The sequence below is a fragment of the Apium graveolens genome, chromosome 6 (assembly GCF_009905375.1).
Source record: "Apium graveolens cultivar Ventura chromosome 6, ASM990537v1, whole genome shotgun sequence".
In the NCBI taxonomy this organism is placed as follows: Eukaryota; Viridiplantae; Streptophyta; class Magnoliopsida; order Apiales; family Apiaceae; genus Apium; species Apium graveolens.
In genome coordinates, this window is record NC_133652.1 from 301,975,218 (window position 1) to 301,996,979 (window position 21,762).

The following is a 21,762-nucleotide window of genomic DNA, read 5'->3' on the forward strand; positions in this document are numbered from 1 at the left end:
AAATAAAAATAATTAAAATAAAAATGCTTTCATATTAAAAATATCTAAGTCTTATTATTTGTTAATTTTCCTTAAAATATACGATTTTTACTAACATTATAATATGAATATTAAAAGTTATTTTATGTTAATAATAAAAATAGTATTACTATATTTATATTTTATTTTATTTATTTATTTTCAATACTTTTTGTTTGTTTAATATTTTAAATTTACATTGAATTATAATGAAATATTAATAATATTAATATAAAAGCGCAAATATAAAAAAAAACAGGTTGTATGAAGAAAATGATGACAAAAAATGTTAAGGAAAAAGGATGATCAATCTTTTGATTTAATGAGTTTAATTATTTAAAATATTTCATTTTAGCATTATTTTTAAGTTATTTGTTTTATGTAGAAATTTCGGCTGAGCTTTTCTTCTTGGGCAACATTCATTACAGAAGTACAACAGAAGTAAAGAGGGTAGTAAATGATACTAAACTCTGTGAATACTCTCTTTTACAAGTGTTTCTCTAGAATATTGCTCTATGTAAAATGTTACACAATCTATTTATACTACTTGTAATCTATCACTTCTAGTTTCGAAAGATAAGATATGAGTGGCCCAATGTTGTCCCCGTGAATTTTATCTGGTCTTGAAAGCTTGGAAATCTGCCACCCAGATGATGCCAAGTGTCATGTTGAAACTGCTCTCTACGTAGAACTTCTACATAGGAATGTCTACTTAGCTCTATCGCGAACATTACGTAGAACTTCTACATAGAAATTTCGAGATAGCTTCCCCTCTTGGGTATTGATGAATCTGACAATGACTTGACTGCACGTAAACACAATGTGTCAAAACATGGGGCTAAAGCAATAGCTGAAAACACTAAGCAAAATGGAGCAGGGTCACATCCTTTGTCAAAGTCACCTGAAAGATGCGAGGTCAAGAAATTCCTATCAAGCTCACCTCAAAATAAACCTGTCAGTTCAACGGTATGCAATTGAGAGGAGAGTAGTAAAGAGGTTGTTCCAAAAATATTTATGGATAAAGAACCGTCTTTAGATAACCAGTCCCAGATATTGATAAACCTGAACCTCCCCCACCTACCTCCAGGTTCTGGTACTGATCTCCTTTCTTAACACCTTTCAATTGATTATCTACACTTTTCCCTTGATTCTTTACGCCTCTTAATCCACCTCTTAATCCACCCTTACCAACACTTTTCTTATCAACCCTACCTTTTTTCAAATCATTCATGTTCTTACCACCAAGATTTCTCCTCTTAGTACCAACCCTTGCATTATCATCAAAATCACTATTTTCCAACTCACTGACAACATCACTACATCCACCATCCTAAACCTCCCCCCCCCCGAAATTCTCCATTTCCACGCTGCATGGATAAACAAGCTTCCGCTGCAAAACTCTCACTTCCTTGCATCTTAACATCTTCTCTTAAAAACTTTTTTCGTAGAACACAATTACTTAACTCTTCGAATTTCTCTTGATTATCTAAATAGCCCTTGCATGCAGTTCGAATCGATAATATTTCCTCTCAACATTAGGAGCAGAGTAACGAGGTTCTCTCTTACCATATTTTATCTTGTCTTGAAAGCTTGGAAATCTGCCACCCAGATGATGCCGAGTGTCATGTTGAAACTGCTCTCTACGTAGAACTTCTACATAGGAATGTCTACTTAGCTCTATCGCGAACATTACGTAGAACTTCTACATAGAAATTTCCAGATAGCTTCCCCTCTTGGGTATTAATGAATTCACGAGCCCATATCACCCCTCAACTAGATCCGTTGTGTTCTAATTATATACAAAGATATAGAACATATATACGCACATAAAAACTAACATATCGACATAATCAAATGGTATAAGATGTTCAACAAGTACCAACTAAATCAAACAATAAACTGATGCGATATACAGAAAAACAACAGCATATAATCAAATAAATAATTAGATCAAGTTGCATAACTCAAGAAAAACACGAGATAAATATGTATATATTCAACTTGAGTATCGACATAGAGCCTAACTCGAAAAATTCCACCACAGCACAAACTCCAGGGAGATGTATATATTCAACTTGAGTATCGACATAGAGCCTAACTTGAAGTTCGAGATACGGTTCGAGTTATAATATAATATTAAAATCGAGTTATAATATAACATAACTGAGGATCTCTTTTCTGTATAAGCAACTTAGAATTTTTCCAAGTACTCTCCTTCTGGTCGCAACTAAAGATTCCCCTGTAATCGCAGTAGATGGTGCTAGGAATTATTCTAACTAGAGCTGTTCACGAACCGAGCCATTCGCGAACAAGCTCGAACTCGGCTCGTTAACGGCTCGGTTCGACTCGGTTCGTTAAGGGCTCGGGCTCGAGTTCGAACACAAAAATGTGTTCGTTAAGAAAACGAGCTCGAGCCGAGCTTTTGGCATGTTCGGCTCGAGCTCGGCTCGGCTCGGTTCGGCTCGAGCTCGGCTCGAAAAAAAATTAAAAAAAAAATATTTTTTATATATTTAATTATTATGAATTTTATTCAGATTTCTTATAAATATTTTTAAATTATTGAACTATACGAATGTCAAAATATATATTTTAGTAATTTGAAAAAATTCAGATATTAAAAATTAATTTTTTTAATTTGATATTTTAATAATTAAAAAGTGATTTGACTACTACTTGTAACTAGTATTTATTTTCTGATCGGTGTTTCGATTTTTTGAAATTATTTATAAATTATCCAACCGTACGGATGTCAAGATCTATATATTTAAGTGATATAATAAAAAATTTAGAAAAAATAAATATATTTGGTTTGCTATTTTAACAGTTAACTAGTAGTTTGACTAGTACTTCTCCCATAATAATGTTTCGATTTTTTAAAAAATATTTATGAATGATCCAACCGTACGAATGTTAATATCTATATATTTTAGTAATATGACAAAAAAAAATTAAAAAAAATAAATATATTTGATTTGTTATTTTAACAGTCAACAGGTGTTTTGACCTTTACTTGTAACTAGTGTTTAGTCTCATATTAATGTTTCAATTTTTAAAAAATATTTATGAATGATCCAACCGTACGGATGTTAATAACTATATATTTTAGTGACATGATAAAAATTTTAGAAAAAAAAAATTATTTTGTTTGTTATTTTGACAAACAACCAATTGTTTGAACAGTACTTAAAACTAGTGTTTAGTCTCATATTAATGTTTCAATTTTTTTAAAAATATTTATGAATGATCCAACCGTACGGATGTTAAGATCTATATATTTTAGTGACATGACAAAAGTTTTAGAAAAAAATAAATGTATTTGATTTGTTATTTTAACAGTCAACCAGTGTTTTGACCTTAACTTGTAACTAGTGTTTAGTCTCATATTAATGTTTCAATTTTCAAAAAATATTTATGAATGATCCAACCGTACAGATGTTAATATCTATATATTTTAGTGACATGATAAAAATTTTAGAAAAAAATAAATTTATTTTGTTTGTTATTTTGACAATCAACCAATTGTTTGAACAATACTTAGAACTACTGTTTAGTCTCATATTAATGTTTCAATTTTTTTTAAAATAATTATGAATGATCCAACCGTACGGATGTTAATATCTATATATTTTAGTGACATGATAAATATTTTAGAAAAAAATAAATTTATTTTATTTGTTATTTTGACAATCAACCACTTGTTTGAACAGTACTTGTAACTAGTGTTTTAGTCTCGTATTCATGTTTTGATTTTTTTAAAAATATTTATAGATGATCCAACCGTACGGATGTTAAGATCTATATATTTTAGTGATATGACAAAAAATTTAGAAAAAAATAAATGTATTTGATTTGTTATTTTAACAGTCAACCGGTGTTTGGACTTGTACTTGTAATTAGTGTTTAGTATCGTATTAATGTTTCGATTTTTTAAAAATATTTATGAATGATCCAACCGTACGGATGTTAAGATCAATATATTTTAGTGATATGACAAAATTTTTAGAAAAAAATAAAAGTATTTGGTTTGTTATTTTAACAGTCAACCGGTGTTTTGACCAGAATTTTTTAATTCAGCTCGGCTCGGCTCGGCTCGACTCGTTTTGATGGAGAAAGCTCGTGTTCGGCTCGTTCGTTAACGAGCTCGAGCTCGAACACAGGTTTTTGTTCGTTAAGAAAGCTCGGCTCGGCTCGTCAGAAAAAAAATTAAAGCTTGGCTCGGTTCGATCAAAACTTGGTTCGGCTCGGTTCGTGAACAGCCCTAATTCTAACTGCTTATGGTCGCAAGTAAGGACGCCTATCGTCGCAACTTTGAGTTTTTGTTGGCTCAAAACCCCGAAAAATGGCCCTTAATCTCAAAATTTGAGAATAAATGGTCCAAAATATCATAATTGAGGGAAATGATTCGTAATATCACAGAAAAATGCAACAAAAGAATGCGTTTATCACTTTTTACAAAATTATTAAATTTTTTTATTGGGCCAAGAAAATGGGCCTATGAATTTGTTTGGACAACCATATTTTTTGTATACGTTTAGCAATTCCAAACTAGGGTTGTCAAAAAAATTCGAAAAATCCGATATTCGTCGAAAAAATTCGCAAATCCGAGAAAAAACGGATATTATCCGTATTCGACAAAAAGCGGATATTATCTGTATCCGAATTCGGGATATTTGAATTTGAAACTAAATACATATATGATATTTAAATTATATAAATATATATTTGTATATAATTTAAAATTTATTTTTTTAGTTTATAGTGTGTGTAAATATATTAAATAATACGTTTATACAAATTTTATATAATTGTACACATACTTTAAACATATATAAATATATTATTTGTATTTAATCGTAGAAAATGTTCTACAGTTGCGTTTATAGTATAAACGCATCTCTAACATGCGTTTTCAGAAAATAATTTTTCAGAAAATAATTATTTTTTAAATTTTTTTTGCTTTCATAAAATAATTTAAAATCAATAAAAACGCATTATATAGTTGCGTTTTTTAAAATAGCATATAAAAAATGTGTTTTTAAGTGATAAAAAAGACCATTTTACAGCTTTTGTGAGATTTTGGTCTTTTCTCCCCAAATTATGTTCAATCAAGGGCCATCGCCCAAACCCCCCCGCTATATTCGCAACTTAGGGGGTGTATTGAACTTGGATTTTAATGTATTATATATAATTCATGGATTTTAATGGATTCTATCAGATTTTGATTTTACGCGGATTCTAGATAAAATGTCGTAGAGTTGATAAAGAGTCTTTAGGATTTAAACACAATCCTTCAAAATCTCATTAATTATGGTGTGATTTCAAAAACCATAAAATACATTGAAAAATGCCACAAAATCCATCATTTTATGAAGTCCAAAAAAATTTTTGAGCATGTGAATACCATCAGATTTTAATGAATTTTAAATAATCCCAATTTAATACCTTCAGATTTTTAAGCATAATTTAAAATCCCGATTGAATACCACTAGATTTTGTAGCATAATTTAAAATACTAGTTAAATATCATAAAATTCTGATACATTTTTTAAAATCTCAATTGAATACACCTAAATTTCATCGATCAATTTTTTTTTAAGAATCCTAGTTCGATACGCCCTTAGTTTAATTCCATTAGATTTTATTTTGTAAGTATTGACCACAGAAATCGCCACTTGGGAGTTGCAATTTTCTTTTCCCTGCTGGGGCTTTTCGCTCAAATACTGATTAGGGCTTTCGTCTCTGCCTATGGCTTCTTCAAGCTGTGGAGAAACCCACACGATCAAATACGTCGAGTTCTTAGGACAGCGTAGGCCAATTATTCTTCAAAAGGATGCTGGTTCCTGTCCTCTGGTAGCGATATGTAACGTTTTATTGTTGAAAGATGAGTTAAAATTGAGTCCAAATATTAGAAACGTATCTCAGAAGAAATTACTAGCAATGGTTACTCAGAAGTTTCATGTAAGTGCTTGCTGCTTCTTTTTATTGTCTTTCTTGCAAAATCAATTTCTGACCCCATGTATGCTAGGGTTTAAGAAAGATAACGATAATGTTCGTTTTGCTTCGTGCAGAACAAGGATGCAGGATATGTCAAGAACCCTCAACAGGACATTGCCGATTTGATCCCTCGTCTTGCAACTGGGATTGATGTCAATATAAAATTTAAGGGGTATTGTTTCCTTTTATATATAGTACCCCCCTGTAGGTCATATATAGTAGGTACTATATAATAATCGAGCGCTGCCTTTATACAGTGTCGTGTCGTGGGTATGCTCTAATTTCTTTTCAGTTTTTATTAACATTCTAAAATTGGTTTTTGAATTCTCGCAGTATTAGCGAATTTGAGTTTACAAGGGAGCGTGTTTTATTTGATTTGTTGAAGATTCCACTTTATCATGGGTGGATAGTCGATCCTAAGGTATCAACTATATGGATATTATGGGTACTTTTTGAAGCGCTTAATATTCACTATTCTTTAGTTATGGACTGCTTATAATATGTCATACCTCCTTTGATCTTCACGTGATAGATATACCTATGTCACTTCTCATTTGGCAGACTAGTTATTTTTCTTGGATGGGTTTAGCATTTATCTTCCTGACTTGACTTAATAGTGTCGGTGGCCTTAATTAATTAAAAGGTCACTAGTTAATTATTTGGTGCATAATGTGCAGGATAGTAAAACTTACGATGCATTTGGATCGAAGTGTTACAACACTATTGCGGGGGAACTTGTTGGCCTTGAAAATTTACTTGTGGGAACTGATCACGAGAAAAGGCCTGAAGAAGATTCTGTTGATTCTATCCCTGCAACATCTGCAACTTTAGGAGTTCCTTCTCCTAGTCTTTTAAGAGGTTTGTCTTTTGATGTCTCTACTGGTTCCGAGCCTAAAAAAGCTAAAAATGGAGAACACGCAAAAGAAGCAGAGCTGATGAGAACCTTGAAACTGTCGGAGGTTGACTTTTCAAATTCATCCGAAGATGTATCTCTCGACAGTAGTGATGCTAGAAATGTAGACCTCAAAGATGCTGAGTTTCTGAGAGCCATGGCATTGTCACAGGGTAATTTTACAAATTCATATATCTGTGTTTGCAAGTTTATCCTTGAGATCTAAGTTGATTACCATATCAATTCTTAACAGGGAAACTGATAAAAAAATTCTTGGACACAACTGCTAGTCAATTGACCGTACATGGGTATGTTGATTTCCACTTTGTCTATGCATCTGCACTATGTATTATGTAAGCAAAATACTCAATATGATGGATGAGCGGAGGTATTTAATATATTGAAATTTAACTTTTGCAGCCTGATCTGTTTGCGAAAGGAATTAAAAGAACGTGAGCTTTGTGTGCTTTATTGTAATTATCACTTGAACACCATGTTCAAGGTCAGTGTTGCATCTCTGCATGTTAGCTGTTGGTGAATTTCTAAAAAATAACTAAAAAAGAGCTTATAGTTTCTGTTCCTTTGAAATGATTTTCTTCTTGCATATGCTAATTGCAAATTTATTGGCAGTTTGGGGGTCAGCTATATCTCTTGGTAACAGATGAAGGTTATAAAGACCAGCCTAATGTGGTATGGGAGATGCTGAATGAGGTATGTTTTCCTTTACGAATGATTGCTGTTACGTTTTCACAACTCTGTATTCAAAATTCCAAAGTTGAAATTGTCAAATTATGGGAATAATTCTTCTAACTGGAGAAGCACAATTTTCCGGATTCGTTAACTAAGATTAACCTCAACGGTTTTCAGGTAAATGAGAATACCCCGCTCATGACCGGGAGTTTTAAGGAATTTAGGCCAGAAGATGAATACGTGAGCAATACCTGCATTGAACAGAACTCCTGGGCTAGTATTGCAGTACTTTCTTCTTCCCTCTAAATTATGATACTTATTTGTATTATTTGATATTTGAAATTCAGGGTTTTCACTGTAACTTTGTAAAGGACTTACTATGGCTAAATTTTGCAGGAGCATCTTGCCTGTAGCGATGATGCAGCACATGATAATTCAGGGTTGGTTCAGGTTGGTTTTCTGAACTTCATTGAACTAGGTCTGTGTCAGGATTGACATATATTAGTATTAGTTTGGGATATTAAGTAGTTAGTATTGAGTATTGAGGCAATTATGTCTTTTAAGAAGTAGTTAGTTACAAGTTAGTAGAGTCTATAAATAGATCTATAAGTTGTAATATCAGATTATGAATTGATATATGAAAATGGAATCTCATTCCAGCACTCTGTTAGGAATAGCTCTGCCTCAGTATTATATAAGTAGTAATAAGAGTGTATTAGTAAGGGTAGTTGTGTCTTTTCCATTTAAAGAGTTAGTTACAGGAAGTTGAGTCTATAAATATAGTTGATAGAGTCTTGTAATGGAGACTATGCAATATGAATATATGAAAATGGAACTTGTTCCACAAGTCTCTCTCTTCTCTCTCTAGGGTTTCTCTCTCTAGAAATCTATCTCCTTCAAGTTTCTATCTGATTCTGTCTCTCTCTCTGCATTTTCTGACTCAATCTCTCTATTTCTGCCTCTAATCTGCTGTTTCTCTCTGTTTCTTTGCTATATCTAGCTGGTATCTCTCTTATATAATTAGAAAATACCAAAAACAGTTACAGAACTAGTTCAGGAACCACCAATTCCTGACAAATTGGTATCAGAGCTTCAGATTTTGTTCAATCCACTGCTTCAACTGTGTTGTGCACTCAAATCCGAGCCGATCAAGCTTAGGTTCACTGTAATCGCAGTTAAAAGATCAGAACTTTAGTATTTCTCATCTCAGGTGCTTTCTTTCAATCTCTGTTCTCAGATGTGTTCTTAATCTGTTGAAATAAGAGACTGATTATGTTGTTACTGCTTATTCAGTTGCATTTAGACTCAATTAGTGTTAGTAGCTGTTATTGAAGAAAAGTACAAAAATATTAGGTTAAGTTCTGTTTCGTGTTGTTAGTAATTCGCATAGTCTATTAGTGCTTATACTGGTTGTTAAGTGTTGAGAAGGTGAATTGTTGTGTGATATATGGTGTATTGGTGTACTTCGGCGGTGTTGTGATTGTGTACTGCTGTTGTGCAAGTACTGGTGTAATTTTTATGCAAAACTAAGTAGTGCACCGGAGGTGTTTGATATTTCTCCTGAGTGAACTGAACTACTGTTAGAATTGTGGAGTGATATGCAGTTTTGAAGTGTGTAACAGTTGTTTGAGTAATTGCCTAAGAGAAGTGAATGTGTATTGATTTAGTATCTAGAAGTAAATGTACTCAAGTTTATTACTGAGATTGAAATTGTAGTATTGTTGTGTGTCAATTGTGGTCTGGTGTGATTGATGAACATTGCTTGTTGTGGTAAGTGAGATTGAGGATTTGATTGATCTGTGGAGTACTTGTAGTACTAGGACAGTTATTGGATTCAAGATCAGCAAACTGTTGTGAAGTTTTGTTTTCATTGATTGTGCACACCAAGTGTTTGTAAAAAAATTAGTTTGAAGAAGTTGCGAGTAACTGAAGTTGAAATTGCAAGGAGAATTAGTGTTGTGTGGATAGTAAAGTTACTGAACTGCTGAAGTATTGAGACTGATCTGGAGAACAAGTGTGTGGTAGTTTGATATAGTGTTGTGACTATTACTAGTGTTGAGAATGCCAGAGATGGAGACATTGATAAGAACAGCAGAGGATAAGGCGTTTGATGAAGCTGTGTGTATGGTACAGCAGCTAATAGCTGAATATAAAGATAAAACAAGTAAGAAATTACAGAAGCTAGAGGCTACAATAGAAGTAGCCAGGAAAATGATGGTAGAAATTTTGCATATGGAGGTTCAGGAGCTTGAGGAAGGATCTGCAAATCCTTTTGTTTGGCAGAATGGAAGGAAGGAAAATGCTAGCAAGTTTAGTGACTGTCAGGTGGTTGAAGAAGCTGGAGACGAGGAATCTTTACAGGACTGGGAGCAACTGTTGGCAGTTGAAACTATTTGTAATTGTCAACCTGTCTATGATAAAGAACCTGTATATGATGAAGAATCAGGATCTAGCCAGGAGTTTTGGCCTGAGCAAGAATTTATCTTAACATCACTAGAAGAAGGTAACTCCAAATTATTTAACCTCTTACAATTTGAAATTTGTACAACCGAAAGATCAAAGGAGCTGGTTGAACTTTCAAACCTGCAAAGCTTACAAAAGAAAAGGAGCAATAACAAGGCACCATATGGAGGTACACCAGGTCAGTTGAAAGATAGAGTGAATAAACGCTTGTTTCCTTACTATCCTGAGTTTAAGGATCAACAATATGTGTGTCAGCAAGCTTGCCTAATTTTACTGACAAAAGAGGAACCTGCAAAATCCTTTGCCCACAAACCAAGCAAGGGACTTGAAGATGGTTACAAACCAAAGTTGGTGGATTACCAAGGTGCTGCTGATGAAGAGTATATCAAGAGTGGTATAACAGAGGAAAGCAAGGAAGAGAGTAACATGAAGTTAAGGTTCTCTGGACTTGTACTTGGACCCATGTCCAAGATTGTTGGTAGTTACAAAGTGGGAAAGAAACAAGGTGGCAACAATGCAGTATCCTCTAGGATTTCTACCAACACGGGAGTGGTTGCTGAGGCTTTCTTTAGAAAAACGACTATCAAAGATTTTCCAACAGCTTACAATTCATATAGCTTGTGTAAGAAGTCTAGCATTATTGTTTTTGGTCAGCTGGGGCAATTGGAGGATATTATTTGTCGGAAGCTTACGATAGACCAACTTATGAAGGAGCATCAAATAAGGAAGAAGGTGTTTATGATCCAAATGGCGAATGCAGATGGAATTCAAGGAGTTGGTCATTAGAATGGAGTTAATGAATCCAGTCAACATCATGTTGATATGGTAAGAGCTGGAATGAAGGCGATAGGAGAATTGATTGATGATGTTCCTTGCAGAGATAGTCCAACCGCTGCAAATTCTTTTCTGGAAAGGAAATTTAGCCATCTTCCTGAGAAGAGAATGATAATCTTTGATCTAGGTGGTCTTGTGCAAAAAGATCATTCAAAAGGTGGTAATGTGATGTTCAAAGACATGATCAGCGGTAAAGAAGTGAAGCTAGAGAAAGCTACACTAATAAACTCAGTTTGTGGTGGCCAACCTGGACAGTGGCAGGGATACCCCAAGGTTGCGGTTCAAACTGAAATTTCAGATGTAAAACAAGGCAGACTAGGTAAACCTGGAAAAGTACCGAGACTTGAAGTTTATGAGGTCTCAAGAAAAAGGGTTACTATCACTATTTTTGATCCAGGAGGATGTAAAAGTTGTTTGGATGAGGTCCAAATTGTTAGCAACTGCTGGAAAATAAAATGGACCATGAGCAAGATCAACCATGAGGACATGGTTATTTCTCAAGGGGGAAGGATTGTTAGGAATAGCTCTGCCTTAGTATTATATAAGTAGTAATAAGAGTGTATTAGTAAGGGTAATTGTGTTTTTTCCATTTAAAGAGTTAGTTACAGGAAGTTGAGTCTATAAATATAGTTGACAGAGTCTTGTAATGGAGACTATGCAATATGAATATATGAAAATGGAACTTGTTCCACAAGTCTCTCTCTTCTCTCTCTAGGGTTCTCTCTCTAGAAATCTATCTCCTTCAAGTTTCTATCTGATTCTGTCTCTCTAGCTGCATTTTCTGACTCAATCTCTCTATTTCTGCCTCTAATCTGCTGTTTCTCTCTGTTTCTTTGCTATATCTAGCTGGTATCTCTCTTATATAATTAGAAAATACCAAAAACAGTTACAAAACTAGTTCAGGAACCACCAATTCCTGACACACTCTCTCTCTATAACTGCTTTCTCTCTCTAAAAATAGACACAAATTAGGTCAGAATCTTACTTGATCCTAACAGTCTGATAAGTTGTATTCGTATGTTTACCTCTTCTTGTTACATGATTGTTTTTTCCTTTTACCAGGTTCTCAAAGCAATGGGGAATAAAAAGAAAAAGAAACAGAATCATATTTTGAACTTGATAGATAAGGTCAGTGAATCAGACGAAGAGTTCAAGAACTTTGAAGTTCCTATTCCCGAAAGACAAGTGATGATTGAAGAAAAATTTCCTCTTCATCTGATTGATTTTAATCGTCCGTCTATTCAATGGTGTTGCAATAATATTTGTACAATTCATTATGGCATTCGGGATGCAGGAGAAAAGGGGCGTGAGTGGTTAAATGCATGGAGCAACTTGTACACTATGGAGACAGTGAAGCCTGGGCGCGAAGCATTTAATGATTCTCCCGAGGAAGATCAAGAGAAATTTTTATCCCTAATGTTGGAGGAAATAAATAAGTCAAGGGCGAGGATTTATTATAAAAAGTGGAAATTTGCCTTGATGAAGGAAGAGGAAAGGAAGGAAGAGGAAAGGAAGCGTTTTCAATCTAAAGGCATTGATCGAACTAGGTTAGGGGGAGGAGAAGAGGAGGGTGGTAGTGGTGTTATTAGTGAGGAAAGAGAAGAAGAAGAATATTTTGAAAAGGAAAGAGATGGAGTTGAGGGAAGTGAAGTTAAAGAGTCTGAAAAGGAAAGAGATGAGGATAAAGTGGAAGTGGATGAAGACATTGCTCCATTAGATCCGGTTAATGAAGTTGGCGTTCCCCTGGTCGATAATACAAGGTTGTTGAAGTTGCGTAAATCAATGGGATTTTCTTTCATCCTTCCAATTTTTAGGGACAATGATGGTATTCCATGTTACAATCGTCCTTTCACACTAAAAAAGTGGTTCGATGATCATGAATCTGTTGAGTCCAGGTGGCGTCCAACTGTTTTAAATAACTCAGAGCTGGATGTGGTGTGGAATGGAGACAGGTTGAAAAGGGAATGCTTGTATCTCATGCATTCTTTAGTCATAGCGGTCCTAGATTTTCATCATGACACTGGTCGTCCACATGGCGGTCTTCGTCTTGAAAACCATCGAAATATCAAGCTTTTTCAGTACATACAAAGTGTTGGGGGTAGTCAAAATGTTCGCTTTCGAATCGAATTACCTAAGCCTCGTGAAATTGAGGATTCTGAGTTTTTGGTGAATTTTGCGGCTGACATGAACGAAGTGAAACTCATGTTAAAGAAAATTCTTCGTGGGAAACCGTTACATCCCGAGATGGATTATCTCTTTACAGAACTTTTAGACGGCTATCCTTTCTCTTACAAACCCTGGAGAACTCAGCTCCTCCGAAATTTCACAGGTTTTTGGGATGGCAAGTCACGTGCAAAGTTCATGGTTCTTTTGCACTATGCTATGAAATCTGACATGAATTTTAAGGAGCGTACAAAGATTAACACCTCCGTCGATGATTCTGTTTGCATTTCTGAAGAAAGTCGCCCTCGATTCGAAGCATATAGATGGGTACATAGAATCCCAGAGGGTACCTACTTTCATGATGTCCTTGTATATGACAGTTCTGCTCAAGTTGAAGAACCTGAAACTACGACTGAAACTGAAACTACAATTGAAGCTGAGAAAGAACCAAAAATTGAAAAAGATCCAGAGCCGCAATATTCAGACATGGACGCGATGGAAATGATAAGATATGTGAGGGTGGGTTTGCATCATAACAGAGAGCGTAGAGGTAGAGGCTGTGGCACGTCACTGGACATTAATGAGATTGAGATATGCATGTCGAATCTCTTTGAGGGTCTCATATTAGGTGCATATACGGCCATGTGCCGATACAATTTGTTTTTGTGATAATTATCACTAGGAAGAAGCGATAGTATACTTTGAGGTATGTTTTTTTTTGTATCACTATTTTGAAACTAGTATCGTTTATGAAACTAGCACATTAGTATGTTAAACTTAGCATGTTAAAGTGATAATATGTCATTTGAAATTCACTGATTGTAGAATGTAAATGCCTTAATTTTGTGGACAGATCTGGAGCTCGTTGCTGGCTGCTGCTACTTTGTTTTGCCCATGCGTCCCGAAGAATGAAGATCATTTTCATTTTCCACAGATTGTATATTAGACTTTAGCGACATTTCTTATGCTTATTTCGGAAGGACAAACGAACTTCAACAATTTGATTTTAAATTTGTCTACACATTTTATTAAGCAAGTATTTTTTAAGTCCTACTAGTCACCTTTGTTTTGTGAATTTTGTGTGATGCGGTATTTTTACCCTAATGTTCGCCCAGATATCTCATTAGATTTTGCAATGGATGTATTAGGCCTCATGATTGTGTCTAGTTACATTAGCCACAGTAGAAGTCCTAATGTGATGGTTCAGTTTGTGTTGCATGAAACACGATAGTTCAATGTTTCCTCGCCTCATGTTGTTCACGACAAAGACTATCCCTCCTTTTAGGGAATTTACTCTTGATTATGGCGAGGTAGCTGATGACTCGTCTCCAAAGATTGCTATGTGTAAATGACTGTATGTTCCAGATTGGGTTTATATTATAGGTTACAGGTCATGTGTTTACTGTAGATTGGGTACTGAATTCAAAATCAAACTCTAGCTCAGTTGGCACTTAGCATCAATTTTCCTGAGTCGTCTCCAAAGCTTGTTATTTGTAATTGACTGTGTGTTCCAGATTGGGTTTATATTATAGGCTAGTGTGTTTACTGTAGATTGGCTACTGAATTCAAAATCTATACTCTAGCTCCGTTGGCATCAATTTTCCTGTGCACAATTGGCCCTTCTTGCTTTTTAGATTACTAATGACTGCAGTGTCTATACATGATTAAGATACCAATTTTATATATAGCATTTTATCGAGATTAGGAAGCAAGCTGCCTTTTTAAGTTTTAATTATGTCTTTTGCATAACTCCTATTTTTTAATTTGTTTAATTTGCTATAATTTAACACTAGTACTATAATTAGTTGAAGTGTATTTGCTCCCAGTATTTTTTACAAAACATGCGTCATTTTTTTTTGGTAAGATTCAAAAGAAACTAGCTTGAAAACATGTGCTAGGCGCGGGTCTTTTTATATATCAAAAAAATTTCTCGCACGAACTTATATATTTATCAAAATGAATTCATATTTAAAATACTGTACATTATAAAATTTCCGATTTATATTAATTTTTATAATATTTCTGAGACAATTTTCTTATTTTGGTAAGACTATTATCTTGTGTAAACCGGTATGATTTTAATAGTATATTTGAAATATATATTTGATAATGTATGTAAGATGAACAAGTCAGAATATCCATTATTATTATGTACAGATCAATCATCATTCTCATATTGTCGATACACTAAATTTATAGGAGTAATAATATATAATGCAATTATGCAGTATATATAATTTTATAATTGAGATTTAAATATTTTCTGAAGCTAAATATTATCAATATCTTAATTTTTATATATATATAAAAAAAAATCCGGAGTTCCAGAATCTTTTGAAAATTATTTATTTATTTGTTTAGTGCTCCTCTATTTTAATCAAATAAAATTAAATTCCTTATTTACATTTAGAACTAAATGGGAAAAAATAAATTTTTAGAAATCAATCCTATATATAATTTGTTTAAACTCTTACCTTTTTTCAACAATGATGAGGTTTACACTTTTAGTTTTATTCTATTGTAATCCAATAAAATTAAGTTCCTTATTTCATATTCGAATTAATACAGAAAAGAATTCATATTTAGAAGTCAATCATATATAAAAGTTGTTTAAACAAAATATTACCTTTCCTCAATTAACTGAAATACTAAAATTCTATTTAAATTTGAAGTTCATTATACTTATTATAAAAAAGAGAATTATGGATTTTACATTTTTAATTTTAACTAGCGTTTTAGCCGTGTTACGCACCTAACCGCCCCACAACTTTCAATAGTCTTTACGATTAAATTAGATAATAAGGATCTCAAGGTTAATTTTAGAATATTTTTCATGAGATTATGAGAAATTCATGTTCAAAAATGTTGACATTTATTTACTTACAATATTTGTTTTGTTTTTAAATTAAGATATTGAATATTTATATTTGTAATAAAATAAATACAAATCGATGTATGTCTTAGGAATTTTTCTTTAGATCTACCTAAGAATTCTTAAACTAATATTACAAAATAAGATATTATAGAAAATACATTTATCAATTTATTTCAAAAATACAGTCTCCTTTTTTATTTCGTTGCTATAGTTTGTACTCTATTTTCTACATAGAAATTTTGAGTTAACTTCCCTCGAAAAAATGACAAAAATAGCCAATTTTTGAAAAAATTTAACAAAAATAGCCATTCTGAAAAAAGTGGTCAATTTTGGCCGATTGAATACTCCACTGTCAGTTGGGTATCCCAATTTGTATAAGATACTCCACTGGTAGTTGGGTATTTCATATATGGGATACTCCACTGCCAGTTGGGTATATTATATAAAGTGGATACTCCACTGACAGTTGGGTATCCCATCGGCCAAAGTTGGCCAACTTTTCAGAAATTTGTTATTTTTGTCAATTTTGTGTAAAAATAGGTTAAATTTGTCCTTCACCCACTTCCCTCTTGGGTAAAAATGTTTCTACCTTCGGAATTTCTACTTAAACTCTATCTCGAACATTAAGTTGAACTTCTACATATAATTTTCTACATAGGAATTTTCTAAATAGCCCTTGCGTGCAGTTCAAAGCGATAATATTTCCTCTCAACATTAGGAGCAGAGTAACGAGATTCTCTCTTACCACATTTTATCTTGTCTTTGAAAGCTTGGAAATCTACCACCCAGATGATGCCGAGTGTCATGTTGAAACTGCTCTCTATATAGAACTTCTACATAGGAATGTCTACTTATCTCTATCACGAACATTACGTAGAACTTCTATATAGAAATTTCAAGATAGATTCCCCTCTTGGGTACTCTCCAGAATTTCTACTTAGACTCTATGTCGAACATTAAGTTGAACTTCTCATTGGAGGATTATGTGTTCTCATTAAGAGATATGGTTGGTGTTGGTGTGCTTTTAGAAGCAGTATCTATTGGCAAAGGGAAGCTCTCAAGTATCACACACTTGACCTGAAATTCCTAGTGGACAAGCATGCTCTTAGCTTACAAAAGGTGAAATTATTTAGTTTTTAACTGGAGTTCAACTAAGCAAAGCTAAAGCTAGTGATCTCTTCTGGGAAGCAGTTTGGCCTCGCCTGTTAGCAAGAGGATGACACTCTGAGGCTCCTGAGAATGAGGTCTATACTGGTTCAAATACTTTTTTGGTGTTTCTTGTGCCCAGTATCAAGAAATTTTCAAGAAGAAAACTTAAAAAAGGGAGTCACTATTTTGATTCTCTTACTGATGTCTTGCAAAAAGTTGCAGAAGAACCTAAGCATCTTGAACTTGAACCTGAAACAGAAAATATTATTGAAGACAAGGAAGAAGGCGGGTCAGAGCCTGACGTAGTACCCAACAAGAGACGTCGTTGTTATCTCCAACCAGTCACTTCAAAATGTAAGTAAGAATCGATCAAGTTTACCATCGTGGATACCGGCCTATTTTCTGCTGGAAAACGAGGTAAGGTAACAGAACTGAGAGATTTACCTGTTGACGCAATGAATTTGTGAATCAATTTTCTGTTTTATGTGATACTGAACAAGATAATCCAAAAGAGTACCAGAATAATACAGGAGCGAACTATAGTCAAAAGCATATGGACAATATAGTTGAGAATGGAGCAATAACTAACTTAAAGGAATGTGTAATCAACTATGCAAGAAATCACATGCCAAGTAGCCCAGATGCCAGTAATGCATCTTTAAGAAATCAGAAAACCAGCATTAGCAATGACATGCAATCAAGCAAGATGATGAAGTTTCACTTCAGCCGGAAGAGGTAATCTGAAAAATCAAGTAATGGTGAATCTGACAATGACTTGACTGCACGTAAACACAATGTGTCAAAACATGGTGCTAAAGCAATAGCTGAAAACAGTAAGCAAAATGGAGCAGGGTCACATCCTTTGTCAAAGTCACCTGAAAGATGCGAGGTCAAGAAATTCCTATCAAGCTCACCTCAAAATAAACCTGTCAGTTCAACGGTATGCAACTGAGAGGAGAGTAGTAAAGAGGTTGTTCCAAAAATGTTTATGGATAAAGAACCGTCTTTAGATAACCAGTCCCAGATATTGATAGACCTGAACCTCCCCCACCTACCTCCAGGTTCTGGTACTGATCTCCTTTCTTAACACCTTTCAATTGATTATCTACACTTTTCCCTTGATTCTTTACGCCTCTTAATCCACCCTTACCAACACTCTTCTTATCAACCCTACCTTTTTTCAAATCATTCATGTTCTTACCACCAAGATTTCTCCTCTTGGTACCAACCATTGCATTATCATCAAAATCACTATTTTCCAACTCACTGACAACATCACTACATCCACCATCCTAAACCCCCCCCCCCCCCGAAATTCTCTGTTTCCACGCTGCATGGATAAACAAGCTTCCTCTGCAAAACTCTCACTTCCTTGCATCTTAACATCTTCTCTTAAAAACTTTTTTCGTAGAACACAATTACTTAACTCTTCAAATTTCTCTTGATTATCTAAATAGCCCTTGCATGCAGTTCAAATCGATAATATTTCCTCTCAACATTAGGAGCAGAGTAACGAGGTTCTCTCTTACCACATTTTATCTTGTCTTGAAAGCTTGGAAATCTGCCACTTAGATGATGTCGAGTGTCATGTTGAAACTGCTCTCTATGTAGAACTTCTACATAAGAATGTCTACTAAACTCTATCGCGAACATTAGGTAGAACTTCTACATAGAAATTTCGAGATAGCTTCCCCTCATGGGTAAAAATTTCCCTCCAGAATTTCTACTTACATTAAGTTGAACTTCTACATAGAATTTTCTACATAGGAATTTTCAAAATAGCCCTTGCAGTTCGAAGCGATAATATTTCCTCTCAACATTAGGAGCAGCGTAACGAGGTTCTCTCTTACCACATTTTCTCCTCGAATAAGAAAAAGACCAACCTGCTACTAACAGATGTTGTTTAGCTTTCACTACCAACTTTTTCAAGTCTTTTCTTTAATAATAATCAACTATGGCTTGAGGGTTAAATTCGGGTTTAATGCTCTGAGTTTCGACTACACAAGCTAATTTCATGTCAAATTCTCTCCTCTTTCTTTCCCTCTTCATATGCATTATTGTAAACTTTACGATTGCAAGAGCAAAAAACATTAATAAACAATAAACTTGTTTAATAGACAATCGTTGCAACAACAAACTTCTTGATAATACAGCAACATAAAATTCATACATCTCCTAATTGTTGTGCACCTAATTTAAATTAACAATCAAACAAAACAAGCAAATATGTTTTTAAAGAAATAAGTAGTTGTTTATACTCATCTGTAATATTGGAAACAAGCACAGCTAAATGAAAGCAACATATCACAATACGGCCACCAATTATCAAAGGCATCAACTACATAATGAAGTTCGACTTCACTTAATCTTAAAGAACTAAAACCAGCTACCAAATACGATTTTCAAAGAGGAATTCTACCTTTTTATCACTGTTTCTCCGGGCAGTGATCTGTAAAACTGAACCATCAACAATCAGACGTTGAAGAATTCTTGTGATATTAGTTGCGTCATCAATTCCAAGATGGTGGTTTCCAACTAATGGAATCCGAAGCTGCCCCATCATTGCGAGCATAGATCTACCCCTCCTCCCGTAAAAGTTCAAGTAGATGTCCTTGAGATTTTGATCCATTCCATGAAGTATGGTGGAAGCTCCATCCGTGATACTTTGCATTGGTAAGGGATTTTAGTCTTTATATCCCAATTGCCGCAGGTTATGAATGCAACTTTATTCAAATGCCCACCAAGCTCCTTTGTCAACAAATTATGTTTGACAACCCAATCTTCAAACTGTGGTATAACATCCTTGAATGGAATTGATGTCTGTTGCCAGATACAGTTACTACCAAATTTCCCAAAGTGCTGTTCGACAATCTGCTCTAATCATTCTTTCCTCAATTTTCGTGGGCTTACGAATCGATGGAAGAAATCAACAAGCTCCAATGTTTTAGCATCAATCAACAGAACATGAAATTCAAGAATCTCAATGTTTCCCTCCAAATCAAGCACAAGGAAATAGTTGAAATTCTGAGGCTGTACCTTGCTGAGATCAAAAGACTTTGTGTTGAGCTCCGGTGTAGTGTCCTTGAAAACATCAAAAAAGTCCAGCTTAAGGCTCGATAATTCAGTAGAGAGAGAATCAGATTTTCCCATAGGTGTTGGTAAGGAGAATTCTACGGCAGAGGCAACTGAAACCATAGCTGTAGCAAAAAATATAATAATATTACAATAATAATAAGAAAAAAAATCAACAGATGATTATATTTACCATATTCAATTTGTAATGTGGCTTTCCAAAAAATGCTTTCCTGCTTACTCACTTGAATCAATTAGCCTTATTGATACTGACAGTTATGATCTTGATTCTTTAAGTTACAAATCACTGAGGCATGAACAACTTTGACTTGAACTTCTTCCAGTGATTTCTTCTTTGATTGATCATAGTTAACATGTTGAATTATATCATTTACCTTGTCTTCATTTAGCATTGATTTCCTTGTGACTTCTTATTCTTGATTATTTTCCGGTTAAGCATCTTTTCTTTAGTTGAGTTACATAAGTTACAGTGTTACAAGTTTAGACACTCTGCCTTTCAATCTCCCCCTATTTGATTGTCTAACAATGATCAAATTAAAGAAGGATAATTCAACTAAACAATGAGACGAGAAAAGATAAGTAACATTAATGTCTTGCTATTACAACTGAATAGAACTTGGAAAACAATACAAAAAGCTTGATAAATAACAAAACTAGAAAGAGAATTCGAACCTCAAATTAAAGACCCTTGGAATGATTCCTATCACCTGGATTGTTTCATGCCTTTCAGTTAGAGTAACCAAAAGATATGAAGTTTTTCCAACTTCTAGTTCACACTCCTCCGAACTTCAATTCTAATTTCGTTTCCCCTTCCTAAGTTCTCTTTCAGCCTTGCGCTCTCGATCACGTAGCTTTTCCCACCTTGCATTCAACAGACTTACTGCTTCCATTTCTAGAGGATTCTGGGGTTCAGTGTTAGATATATTTGAGATGTCATCTCTAATATGTTTCACGTTTAGTTTTTAGATCTTAACAAACAGAAAATATCAGTAGTACTTACTGGAAGTCAGAACTTAAGGATATCAGAAGTTAGATTATCAGAAGATAAATATCAGAAGATAGATATCAGAACTTAAGTACAGAGGACTAACAACTAAGGAAGGAAGCTAATTTATAGGAAAGAAGATCGAGAATAATACAAAAGAAGATATGCATGGAAAGAGTTAGAAGATAAGAAGACTTGTATAAGATATTAGATTGATATATTTTAGGAGACATAATTATATTCCATATCAATTAGAAGTTATCTTGTAACTGTGTACTATATAAACACAGACATAGGTTTACACTATATTTGTTATCATTATTGAGAAGATCATACATTGTAACCTTGCAGATCTCATGATATTTGTTCATCACTGAGAGAGAACAGTTCCATTGTAACAGAGTTTATTATATCGAATATATCTGTTTACTGTTACTTGTGTTCGAAATCGATTTGATTGTATTCTACACTGTATTCAACCCCCTTCTATAGTGTTGTGTGACCTAACAATTGGTATCAGAGCCTATCTGTTACCACACATATAGTAAAGATCTAAAACAATCATGTCTGAAGAAGCAGAAAATCCAACCAAGCCCGCCAAAACTG

General features: G+C 34.1%; 1 protein-coding gene and 1 pseudogene across 1 annotated transcript; one reads left to right on the forward strand and one right to left on the reverse strand.

The window, feature by feature from the left end:
- Positions 1 to 5,667: 5,667 nt before the first annotated feature.
- LOC141668565 (uncharacterized) lies at positions 5,668 to 14,107 on the forward strand. Its single transcript, XM_074475499.1, has 11 exons — positions 5,668 to 5,976; positions 6,087 to 6,184; positions 6,346 to 6,433; positions 6,690 to 7,077; positions 7,158 to 7,212; positions 7,325 to 7,406; positions 7,535 to 7,615; positions 7,772 to 7,879; positions 7,991 to 8,044; positions 11,954 to 13,760; positions 13,908 to 14,107. Exons 1-10 carry the CDS (start codon positions 5,764 to 5,766, stop codon positions 13,721 to 13,723), a joined length of 2,937 nt encoding a protein of 978 aa, XP_074331600.1. The 5' UTR covers positions 5,668 to 5,763; the 3' UTR covers positions 13,724 to 13,760; positions 13,908 to 14,107.
- Positions 14,108 to 19,236: 5,129 nt separating this feature from the next.
- LOC141668092 (putative exonuclease domain-containing protein At3g15140) lies at positions 19,237 to 21,089 on the reverse strand (annotated as a pseudogene).
- Positions 21,090 to 21,762: the final 673 nt, after the last annotated feature.

What these genes read in the sequence shown, in the direction of transcription:
- LOC141668565 (XM_074475499.1), top strand. Translation starts at nt 5,764, where the DNA reads ATGGCTTCTTCAAGCTGTGGAGAAACCCACACGATCAAATACGTCGAG. An exon ending in TGGTTACTCAGAAGTTTCAT is followed by an intron (nt 5,977 to 6,086) that starts GTAAGTGCTTGC and finishes TGCTTCGTGCAG; the next exon opens with AACAAGGATGCAGGATATGT. An exon ending in ACTTGAACACCATGTTCAAG is followed by an intron (nt 7,407 to 7,534) that starts GTCAGTGTTGCA and finishes ATTTATTGGCAG; the next exon opens with TTTGGGGGTCAGCTATATCT.